Source organism: Larimichthys crocea, chromosome XVIII, assembly GCF_000972845.2.
Source record: "Larimichthys crocea isolate SSNF chromosome XVIII, L_crocea_2.0, whole genome shotgun sequence".
Classification (NCBI taxonomy): domain Eukaryota; kingdom Metazoa; phylum Chordata; class Actinopteri; family Sciaenidae; genus Larimichthys; species Larimichthys crocea.
In genome coordinates, this window is record NC_040028.1 from 21,210,523 (window position 1) to 21,221,916 (window position 11,394).

General features: G+C 41.8%; 1 protein-coding gene across 1 annotated transcript in view; it reads right to left on the reverse strand.

Moving 5' to 3' along the window:
• The window catches only part of pde9aa (phosphodiesterase 9aa), a 37,245-nt gene that overhangs the window by 11,472 nt on the left and 14,379 nt on the right, over positions 1-11,394 (reverse strand). The window contains 5 exon segments of the mRNA XM_027290708.1: positions 2,278-2,348; positions 4,019-4,073; positions 6,238-6,281; positions 8,110-8,187; positions 8,265-8,335. Of these exon segments, the coding sequence (XP_027146509.1) occupies positions 2,278-2,348; positions 4,019-4,073; positions 6,238-6,281; positions 8,110-8,187; positions 8,265-8,335 (319 nt within the window).

The window sequence follows — 11,394 nt, forward strand, 5'->3', positions numbered from 1 at the left end:
TGCCACAATAAGTCCCGTTAAGACTCTGCAGGAGATCCAGAACACTGCGGTACGAGACGTTAAGTGTCTGTAAATAATATGATGAAGAGTCTGTGTGGAAAGAGTCACGACAAATACAAATAAACTTGAACTTTCTTGCTCTGCTGAGGTGGAGATTGCTCAGCTCTGTGACACGATGTTTGTGATATCGACGACAATTTGTGTGAAGTTCAAAGTTTAAATTCTTTCATTGTGTGTTTTGTCTCTTTTTTAGCAAAAGTTTTATTTTCTTTGACCCGTTTTGTTACAAATAGTGTAAATATAAAAAGTGTAGAGAGGCGGAGAGAATCTGTAACCGTAATACAGTGGGAACCACACACAGAGCGGAAAGCACGGAAATATTTAAGAGGCGATTTTTTACACAGCACCATCACATTTGTGTTTTTATCATATAATTACACTTTCTGCTGCAGGTGGATATTTTAATCAGCTCTATTGGCCGAGCATTATCGACTTTTATCGTGTTTTGTCACATTCATTAAACTAAAAATACAATGTATGGAGAGTGAAATGAACAAAAACACAGGTGGGAACCACACATGCAGAACAGAAAGAGGCGATTTTTAACTGATATTATCACATACTTGCTGCTGTTAAAATATTGTGTTTTAAAATATCAGTTACTTATATATTTACACTTTTCTGCTGCAGGTGGATATTTTAGTCAGCTCGATGGCTAAAAACAAGTTAAACAAAGAGAGAACAGACTATTATGTTTATACAAGTAAGTGAATTTAGAAATATATATATATTTATATATATATATATATATAAAAAGCAACAATGACCAACAACAGCTTCATATAAAACCGATTATCTCCTGCAGCGCTCTGCTGAGTCTTTTATATTCTTATACATGTGCATCAAACTTAAAATACTTAAAATACAACTGAACTGCAGTGATTCACCACATAACTCTGATATTTATTACACGGTTATTATATGTTTTTCCGCTCTGTATGTGTGGTTCCCACTCTGTTAAAGAAGTTCGTGACAGTAAATTCATTAAGTAAGACGTCGTAATCTAAATTATCTGTTGATTGTGTCAGTACCGTAAATGATTCTTGCACTCTGTCGTTTATGTAATTCTCTATTAGTGCCAACTCTTTTATCAGATCATGTTATACAACTTCACGATCTAACAACAACACGGTATCTTCAGTCTAATGTCCTGCTGCATTGTTCCCTTTGGACTCCTGATGTAGCGTTGCATTCAGTACGATTGAAAAAAAAAAGAAAACAAATGATAAGAGAGCTGCAGAAGAATCAGGTCTGAGATCCGTGCAAGACAAAGTCAAGAGGCAGATATGCATGAAGTGATAAAGGCAGCTGAACATTATGAAACAGCCTGACGAAACGACACAGATGATCTACAGTGAATCTGACACATTATGCACGTTTAATTCAGCCTACAGTTTAACGAGTCGACTGACTTACATTACATTACATTACATTACTTACATTACATTACATTGCATTTAGCCACGCTTCTATCCAAAGCGACTTACAGAGGAGACTTACCTTGAAAACTGCTCTGCTACTTGCGTCAGTCATTCTGGAAGGTTCCCTTTATCTGCCAGAAGAAGCGTGTGAGCTGTGTTACATGCACAACACACACCCGGACGAGGTGAAGTTCAGAGCATCAGCCACCTGATCAACACACACTATTCCACGCAGTAAAAGCCAATCAGCGCCGTCAACAGATGGCAGAGGCCGAAGATGAATTAAATGTGGTCTCCGCATCGGTGACCAGCAGAGCGTCTGAAGCGGCGAGCCGGAACCGAGCTGACCATGACGTGTTAACAGCCACTTCTGATTCCTCTTCCCACACACTCACTCCACCGCACACACATATACACAACGCGAGAAGGCTGGACACACAACACCAGCCCTGCCTGCCCATTGGCTGAGAGCGCTCACTGTTATGGGCAAAGTTCAACAACGTCACGGCCAATAAACTAATGAGCCTACGGATGAAACCTCTTTAAAATATACAAAAAAATTAACATGAAGTCTTTTTCCTCTTTCGCCCCCCCCATTCAGTCCTAGTCATGCTTCACCAGTAGATATTGAATGAATGAATGCAACTGTAAGCTCCCTCTCTTCTCTTCCTTTTGACCTCATTTACCGCAGCACTACTGTATAGAGTCTGTGCAGGCTGAAGTGAACTTGATGACAGGTCTGTATATATATATATATAATATAAATATATATGTGGGGAGGCGGGAACAGACTTACGCTCTACTCTTTTCTCCAACATGGCGAGCCGGTTGGTGACCTCGGTCTTCAGCTCGTTGATCTTGAACGCCCTGCAGACAGACGAGCGACAGATGAATTACGACGTGTTGCAGTGTGTAACAGAAATCTGACACATCTTTTCATTAACGCGTGCAGAGAAACTATGCATTTAATATTTTTAGGCTGGATTACGGTTGCCACAATAAGTCCCGTTAAGACTCTGCAGGAGATCCAGAACACTGCGGTACGAGACGTTAAGTGTCTGTAAATAATATGATGAAGAGTCTGTGTGGAAAGAGTCACGACAAATACAAATAAACTTGAACTTTCTTGCTCTGCTGCAGGTGGAGATCTGCTCAGCTCTGTGAACCGATGTTATTGTGATATCGACGGACAATTTGTGTGAAGTCAAAGTTTAAATTCTTTCATTGTGTGTTTTGTCTCTTTTTTAGCAAAAGTTTTATTTTCTTTGTCACGTTTTGTTACAAATAGTGTAAATATAAAAAGTGTAGAGAGGCGGAGAGAATCTGTAACCGTACATACAGTGGGAACCACACATACAGAGCGGAAAGACACGGAAATTATTTAAGAGGCGATTTTTTACACAGCACCATCACATTTGTGTGTTATCATATATATTTACACTTTTCTGCTGCAGGTGGATATTTTAATCAGCTCTATTGGCCGAGCATTATCGACTTTTATCGTGTTTTGTCAAATTCATTAAACTAAAAATACAATGTATGGAGAGTGAATGAACAAAAACACAGAGTGGGAACCACACATGCAGAACAGAAAGAGGCGATTTTTAACGTGATATTATCACATATGCTTGCTGTTAAAATATTGTGTTTAAATATCAGTTATCTTATATATTTACACTTTTCTGCTGCAGGTGGATATTTTAGTCAGCTCGATGGCTAAAAACAAGTTAAACAAAGAGAGTAACAGACTATTATGTTTATAAATATATATCTTTATATATATTTATATATAAAAAGCAACAATGACCAACAACAGCTTCATATAAAACAGATATTTAACTCCTGCAGCGCTCTGCTGAGTCTTTTATATTCTTATACATGTGCATCAAACTTAAAATACTTAAAATACAACTGAACTGCAGTGATTCACACATAACTCTGATATTTATTACACGGTATAATTGTTTTTCCACTCTGTATGTGTGGTTCCCACTCTGTTAAAGATGAGTTCGTGACAGATAATTCATTAAGTAAGACGTCGTAATCATAAATTATCTGTTGATTGGTCAGTACCGTAAATGATTCTTGCACCTCTGTCGTTTATGTAATTCTCTATTAGTGCCAACTCTTTTATCAGATCATGTTATACAACTTCAGATCTAACAACAACACGGTATCTTCAGTCTAATGTCCTGCTGCATTGTTCCCTTTGGACTCCTGATGTAGCGTTGCATTCAAGTACGATTGAAAAAAAAAAGAAAACAAATGATAAGAGAGCTGCAGAGAAATCAGGTCTGAGATCAGTGCAAGACAAAGTCAAGAGGCAGATATGCATGAAGTGATAAAGGCAGCTGAACATTATGAAACAGCCTGACGAAACGACACAGATGATCTACAGTGAATCTGACACATTATGCACGTTTAATTAGCAGCTACAGTTTAACGAGTCGACTGACTTACATTACATTACATTACATTACATTACATTACATTTAGCAGATGCTTTTATCCAAAGCGACTTACAGAGGAGGACTTACCTTGAAAACTGCTCTGCTACTTGCGTCAGTACATTCTGGAAGAGTTCCTCTTTATCTGCAGAGAAAAGAAGCGTGAAGCTGTGTTACATGCACAACACACACACGGACAGAGGTGAAGTTCAGAGCATCAGCAGACCTGATCAACACACACATATGCATCCACGCAGAGATTATATAAGCCAATCAGACGCCGTCAACAGATGGCAGAGGCCGAAGATGAATTAAATGTGGTCTCAGCATCGGTGACCAGCAGAGCGTCTGAAGCGGCGAGCAGGAACCGAGCTGACAGCTTGACGTGTTAACGAGCCACTTCTGATTCCTCTTCCCACACACTCACTCCAACGCACACACATATACACACAGCGAGAACAGGCTGGACACACAAACACCAGCCCTGCCTGCCCATTGGCTGAGAGCGCTCACTGTTATGGGCAAAGTTCAACAACGTCACAGGCCAATAAACTAATGGCTACGAGAAACTGTAAAAAAAAAAGTCATTGTCAGCCGCTCGTAGTTTGTACATTGTGTTACTCACATTCCATGTTTGACGCGAGGTCGCGGTCAGAGCAGCGCTGGTAAAAAATTCCACTCTGTGATTAATTAAGCCGGGTTCAGCTGGACGAGCAGGCCGGAGCGTCCTGCACTAATACCAGCATGTACAAATACTCTGTTAAATATGTTTCACTGCGTGTGCATGCAAAGTTTACTGACAGGTTTAAAACAATGTAGAAGCAAAGTAGAGACTGACGTCACACGAAGCCTCCGTGCTCGGTTTGTACGGATAATTAAAGCCGTGTGAAGACTTTGAATGAGAGACGCTGATATATTATAGCAAACCAAGTAACTTTACTGGATGCATCAATATTTTCACATGTGACTCTGTTGCAGTGTGTAACATTTAACAGCGTGTCTAAATAAACTGATTTATTGTTCCTTTAAAACGAGTTTACGATGATCCAGGAAGTTCCTGCGATGATAGCGAGGCGGTGTACGCGGATGGTGCACGCGGGTGAAGGTCCTTCATCAGGACAGATGCAGCTTTCTGTGGAGGACCTTCACGCATTCAGGCTTTAGAAACTGAAGGAAAACCATGAAAAACTTTGCAAGGAAAAGGCGAGGGTGGTTCAAGGACTTTGCAGCATAGCACAGACTGTAGAGAAAAGGTGCACATCTCATTTTCACACTCTCCTTAACAACAGGTGACACCTGAAGCTCAAACCCTGCTTCGAACGCAGCAGCTGAAAATCTCACGCTCTGACTGATTCGATAGGAATTCAGAGTATTTTTACACCATCGAACATGTTTTATGAGCGAGGCTCCTGATGAGCTCTGACAGATGTTTACTTCTCCCTCACCTCACTCTCTTTATATAGACTTGTTGTGGCTGATAGGAGGTCAGTGCCCGGAGTTCAGCGCTACTACTGAAGTGATGTAGTTTCCATAAAACGAGTTATATGACTTTAAACTGGAGTGATTGGAGTGAAGCGCTGACGAGATCAGGAAGCTCTTTCTTTTTTATAGATGTTTGCGAAACTGCATGTGTGCACGTTTAAACCAATAAACATGATGTCTGTTTACTGGGAGCAGGTTACTTCTGCCTGCTTGTCAGCCTCTATCTAATCTAATTTATTTATTATTATTTTATTTAAGTAACTGCATATGACTGACTAGCAACATTTTGGCACGGATGGCAATCAAAGGCCAAGAACTGGCAACCACTACTGTCAGTGTCTTTTTTATTAAAGGTTGTACTGAGACTGAAAACAAACATTTACTCCGGTCAGAGGTTCAAACGGCTTCTTGAAGGATTCCTAAACTTCCTTCATGCCGTCGGGTCAGAGACCTTCAGACATGAAAATGAACAAATCAACCACAGAACGTCATTGAAGGAACAGTTTGACACTTTGTGAAATATGGCCAGGAGATAGACGAGGATAGTCTGCAAGCTCAGCAAGAAAGAACATGTAGCAGTTTGACTAAAGCTACGTTTAGGGACACGCTTCAGACTAAAGACTGAACTGAGGACGATGTGTGTGTTTGTGTGTGTGAACCTGACTTATGGTACATCTGGGGACACTTCACACATTGAAGACGTGAAGTGGGGACGGCTCGTCCAAGTGGGGACGGCTCGTCCAAGTGGGGACGGCTCGTCCAAGTGGGGACGAAAGAAGCTCAAAGCTGATTTTTTGTGTCAGTGCTTAAAACTGCTTGAAACTCACCAGCGAGCTGTCCTCCGGTCATCGGCACCACTCTGTACGGCGACCTTCAACATAACACAACAGGACACACAAACACACACACACACACACACACACACACACACACACACAGGTTAGTCTTGAGAGCAGAGGTCATGTGACGCTTAATTAGGAAGTGGGAGGACACACACACACACCCTGTTTACATGGAAGATTACCGACACTCAGATGATGTTTGTCAAATAAAACGTTTCAGATTTCACCCTGAGATAAGATAACAATCACACACACACACACACACATACACACACACACACACGAGTGAACAGTGTGTCCTCTCTAATCAGTGTGTGAGTGTGTGTGACCTTGGGATTAGAGTGTGTTGAGTGTTTTGTTGAACAGAGCGAAGTCATGTCGGGTTTCAGGTTCGACTTTGGATGATTACAGCCGTAAAGCTCGAGACCCCAGAGCGATTTTATTTTGGCGGGTTTCCACCCAGGTTCCTGTGTAGATATACAAACAAAGGTTTCTGTGTTGTGAGGGAGATCCTGACCCACCATGCAGAGTGGAAAGAGACGAAGAGTGAGTGAGTTCACCGTCACATCACCAGTAAACAGACAGGGTGGTTCGCCAAAGAGTCGTCAGGGAGGACTGACGTGTCGTGTTGCCTTCACACGTACATTTAAAGATCTTTCCTTATCTAAGTTGGCCAAAACATGACCTACTACTACCTTACTGTTGGTAAACAGCAGGACTTCCCCGTCTCTCACGGCCCGGACCGAGGCTGCTTTCTGGGGGTGGTTCACCGAAGAGTCGTAACGTTAGCTCCCGTTAGCTACTGTTAGCTCTTTAGCTTCCATGAGTTTTTATAGCTGTTACCATGGTAACTGCCTGGTTTCCTGCTTCCTGTTTGATGCTGAAGAGCGCCCGTCATCAGACTCTAATGTCACTGGTTCTGTCTCTCAGTGTGGTCCAAACAGGCAGTCCGGGTCGACAGCAGTGCCTCGGCTGCTCGGCAGGTAAATCAGTAGCTGAACCGACGAGCTGCACGTGGTCAATGTTTAGCATGCTTCTTAATAACACACGGCTTACATGGTATTTAAAGACGGGCTCGTTCTGTGGAAAAACCTGCAGAACAATCAGGGACAGGTTCATGTTTCTGGTTTTCACACGACGCCCGGCAATAATTCCATTTACTGAGCGGTGAAACGGAAAACGCCACCAGGAAATCAGACGTGAGAACACTGCCAGGAATCGTCTGAGTGGAAACGCTGGTGAAATGTTTGTAGACCAAGTTTCTGAGAATAAGAGCCGCGATGAAAAGTAACCGTGTCACGAGTAAACCGCCCGGTTCACGTCCTTCACGGTAACGGCAACTAGTTCACCAGAAACCGAGAAACCGCCCAGCAGCACTGTGTCTGTAGATTTCATCAAAGGTTACACTGATGTTGCTGCGTTGTTGTTCTAGATGTTTAGTTGCTGTGTTGTTGTTCTAGATGTTTGGTTGCTGTGTTGTTGTTGTAGATGTCGTTTAGTTGCTGTGTTGTTGTTGTAGATGTTGTTTAGTTGCTCTGTTCTTAGTCTCTCTTGCAGCAGTACATTTCGGTGTTCTTTGTACACTTGAATCAGGATAAACGTGAGCGTGACGTGGTTCAGTGTTCACAGATGACTCTATTATATATTATGTTATATTCTCGGCTGTTGTTGCCTAGAGTTGCTCTGGGTGGACTCGGATCACGTTTCATGTCAGCTCATATGTTGACACGGAGGAATGAGCAGGGGACTCTGGGATTTACAGTCAATCAGCGAATGTGTCTTTCAATCAAACAGCAGCTGCTGAACTGAACAATCAATGAATCAATACAGACATCAGGGGATGCAGCGCTTCAATACCTCTCTGTGTTGTGTGGCATGGTGGGGTCGATGGACACCATCGCTCCAGACGAATCCAGCAAGGACAGGTTAGTGTTCCTGCACGAGACAAAGACACAGAGTCACCTGCAGCAAGTAGAATTAAATATAAAGCAGCAGTGTGTGCATGTGTTTACCTTGGCACACCCAGCGCTGTACAGAAGAGCTCTTTAATGTCGCACGGGCTGCAGAATCTACTGAACACCACCTGACGGAGACAAACACACAGTCAGCATGTAGCTGGCTGCTGTTGGTGACCTGCTCGACTCGTTTAGTTTTTGATCAGAAGTAATGTAATCGGAACAAATACTCGAGTACAGCTGAACATAGTTACCACAACTTCTAAGTAACGTTGTCTCTTCTCCTCTGCCATGTCCATAGAGGCTGCTGAGCTAACAAACTGAGCTAACATGAGCTAACGGCAGCTACAGTTAGCACTTCACTGCAACATCTACTGTATTAGTAAATGAAGTGTTGTTGTGTACCGTTATATTTTGTGTGACTGTTAAATACTTCTACTTAAACCTGAGCGGACACACAGGCGTCCTGCAGCAGAATCATATATATATAATGATATATATGATAATATATATAATAATATATATAATCATATATATGATCTTAGATTGCATCAAAGGTTACACTGATGTTCGGCTTGTTGTTCTAGAAGTTTTAGTAGTTGCTGTGGTTGTTTGGTTCGTAGATGTTAGTTGCTTAGCTTGTTGTTCTAGATGTTTAGTTGCTGTGTTGTTTTCTAGATGTTGTGTAGGTTTCTTTGTTGTTTTTTTTAGATGTTTGTTTGTTGCTGTCGTGTGTTGTTGTTGAGTGTTTGTTGCTGTGTTGTTAGACCTGTAGCTAGATTATAGTTGTTAGTGCTTGTTTGCTGTTTGTTGTTTGTCTAGATGTCGTTTAGTTGCGTGTGTTGTTGTTCTAGATGTTGTTGTGTAGCTTGCTGGTTGTTGTGTGTTAGATTGTGTTTAGTGCTGTGTTGTGTTTCTAGATGTCGTTTGTAGTGCTGTGTTGTTGTTTAGATGTCGTTTAGTTTGCTGTGTTGTTGTTGTAGAGTCGTGAGTTTGCTGGTGTTGTTGTTGTAGATGTCGTTTAGTGTGCGTCTTGTTGTTGTTTAGATGTCGTTTAGTTGCTGTGTTGTGTGTTGTAGATGTCGTTTAGTAGTGCTGTGTTTGTTGTAGTCGAGGATTTTGGTCGTGTAGTTTGCTGTTGGTTTGTTGTTGTTTAGATGTGGTTTAGAGTTGACTGTGTTGTTGTTGTAGATTAGTCTTTAGTTGCTGTGTTGTTAGATGTCGTTTATTGCGTGGGTTGTGGTAGATGGTGTTTTAGTTGCGTGTTGTTGGTTTGTGGTAGAGTCTGTTTTTTAAGATGTGTTTGCTGTGTGTTGTTCTAGATGTTTCGTAGTTGCTGTGTTGTTCTAGATGTCGTTATTGCTGTGTTGTGGTTGGGTAGATGTCGTTTTAGTTTGCTTGTTGTTGTATGTCGTTAGTGTAGATATGTGTTTTAGATTTTATCTGTGTTTGTTGTTTAGATGTGTTATTGCGTGTGTTGTTCTAGATGTGTTTAGTTGCTGTGTTGTTGTTTCTAGATTGTTTTAGTTGCTGTGTTGTTTGTCTTGAGATGTTTAGTTGCCTGGTCCTTGTTCTAGATGTCGTTTTAGTTTGCTGTGTTGTTGTGTAGATGTCGTTTAGTTTGCTGTGTGTTTTGTGAATGTCTGTTAGTCTGTGTGTTGTTGAGATGTGTTTAGGTTGTCTGTGTTTTGTTGTAGATGTGTCCGTTTAGTTGCTGTGTTGTTTAGTATGTCTTAGTTTATGTTGTTTTGTAGATGTTGTTTAGCTTATGTTGGTTTTTTATTCTTAGTTGCTTTGTTGTTGTAGATGTCGTTAGTTTGTTTTGCTGTCGTTTAGTTGTTGTTGTAGATTCGTTACGTTTTTTATGTTGTGTTCTGTTGTTGTTGTTCGTCGTTCGTTGGTGTTCGTTTAGTGTTCGTGTTGTTGTGTTGTGTAATGTTGTTTAGTTGCTGTGTTGTTTGTAGATTGTTAGTTGTCGTGTTGTAGTGTGTTAATTGCTGGTTTGTTGTTAGATGTCGTTAGTTGCTGTGTGTTGTGAGAGTGTGTTTAGTGCGTGTGTTTGTTTGTAGATTGGCGTTAAGGAAGTTGCTGTGTTGTTGTTGTAGATGTCGTTTAGTTGCTGTGTTGTTTTGTAGATGTTGTGTTGTTGCTCTGTTCTTAGCTCTCCTCTACAGCAGTACATTTCGGTGTTCTTTGTACACTTGAATCAGGATAAACTGAGTTCGTGACGTGGTTCAGTGTTCACAGATGACTCATTTATATATTCTGTTATATTCTCGGCTGTTTGTTGCCTAGAGAGATTGCTCTCTGGGTGGACTCGGCATCACGTTTCTGCAGCACTCATATGTTGACACGGAGGAATAGAGCAGGGGACTCTGGGATTTACAGTCAATCAGACGAATGTGGTCTTTCAATAAAACGCAGCTGCTGGATACAGGAACATCAATGAAATCAATACAGAACCATCAGGGAGGGGGGGGCCAGCCGACTTCAATACCTCTCTTGTGTTGTGTTGGTGCCATTGGTGGGGTCGATGGACACCATCGTCAGCCACGAAATCCGCAAGGACCAGGTTATGTTCCTGCTACGAGACAAAGGACACAGAAGTCCACCGCAGCAAGTAGAATTAAATAAAAGCACAGGTGGAGGTCTGGGATTTAATCACACATCATTAATATCACATGTTGGTTCAATGTTAGTGTGTGTGGTGTTGGTTGTGGGTGTGTGTGTGTGTGATTGTGTTGTTGCGGGTGCTGTTGTGCGGTGTGCGTGTGATGTGTGTGTTTGTGTGTGTGTGGGTGTGTGTGTGTGTGGGTGTGTTTTACCTTGGCACACCCAGCGCTGTACAAAGAGCTACTTTAATGTCGCACGGGCCTGCAGAATCTACTGGAACACCACCACGGAGACAAAACACACAGCAGTATGTAGCTGGCCCTGTGTTGGTGGACCTGCTCGCCTACTCGTTTAGTTTTTGATAGAAGAACGTATCTAGTAATGGAAAACAATACCTCGAGTACAGCTGACAAGGTTACCACAACTTCTAGTTAAAAAACCGGTTGTCTCTTCTCCTCTGCATGTCCCATAGAGGCTGCTGAGCTAACTAAACTGAGCTAAACAGTACTAACGGCAGCTACAGTTGAGCACTTACTGCACATCTACTTAATTTAAATGAAGTTTGTTTTGGTTT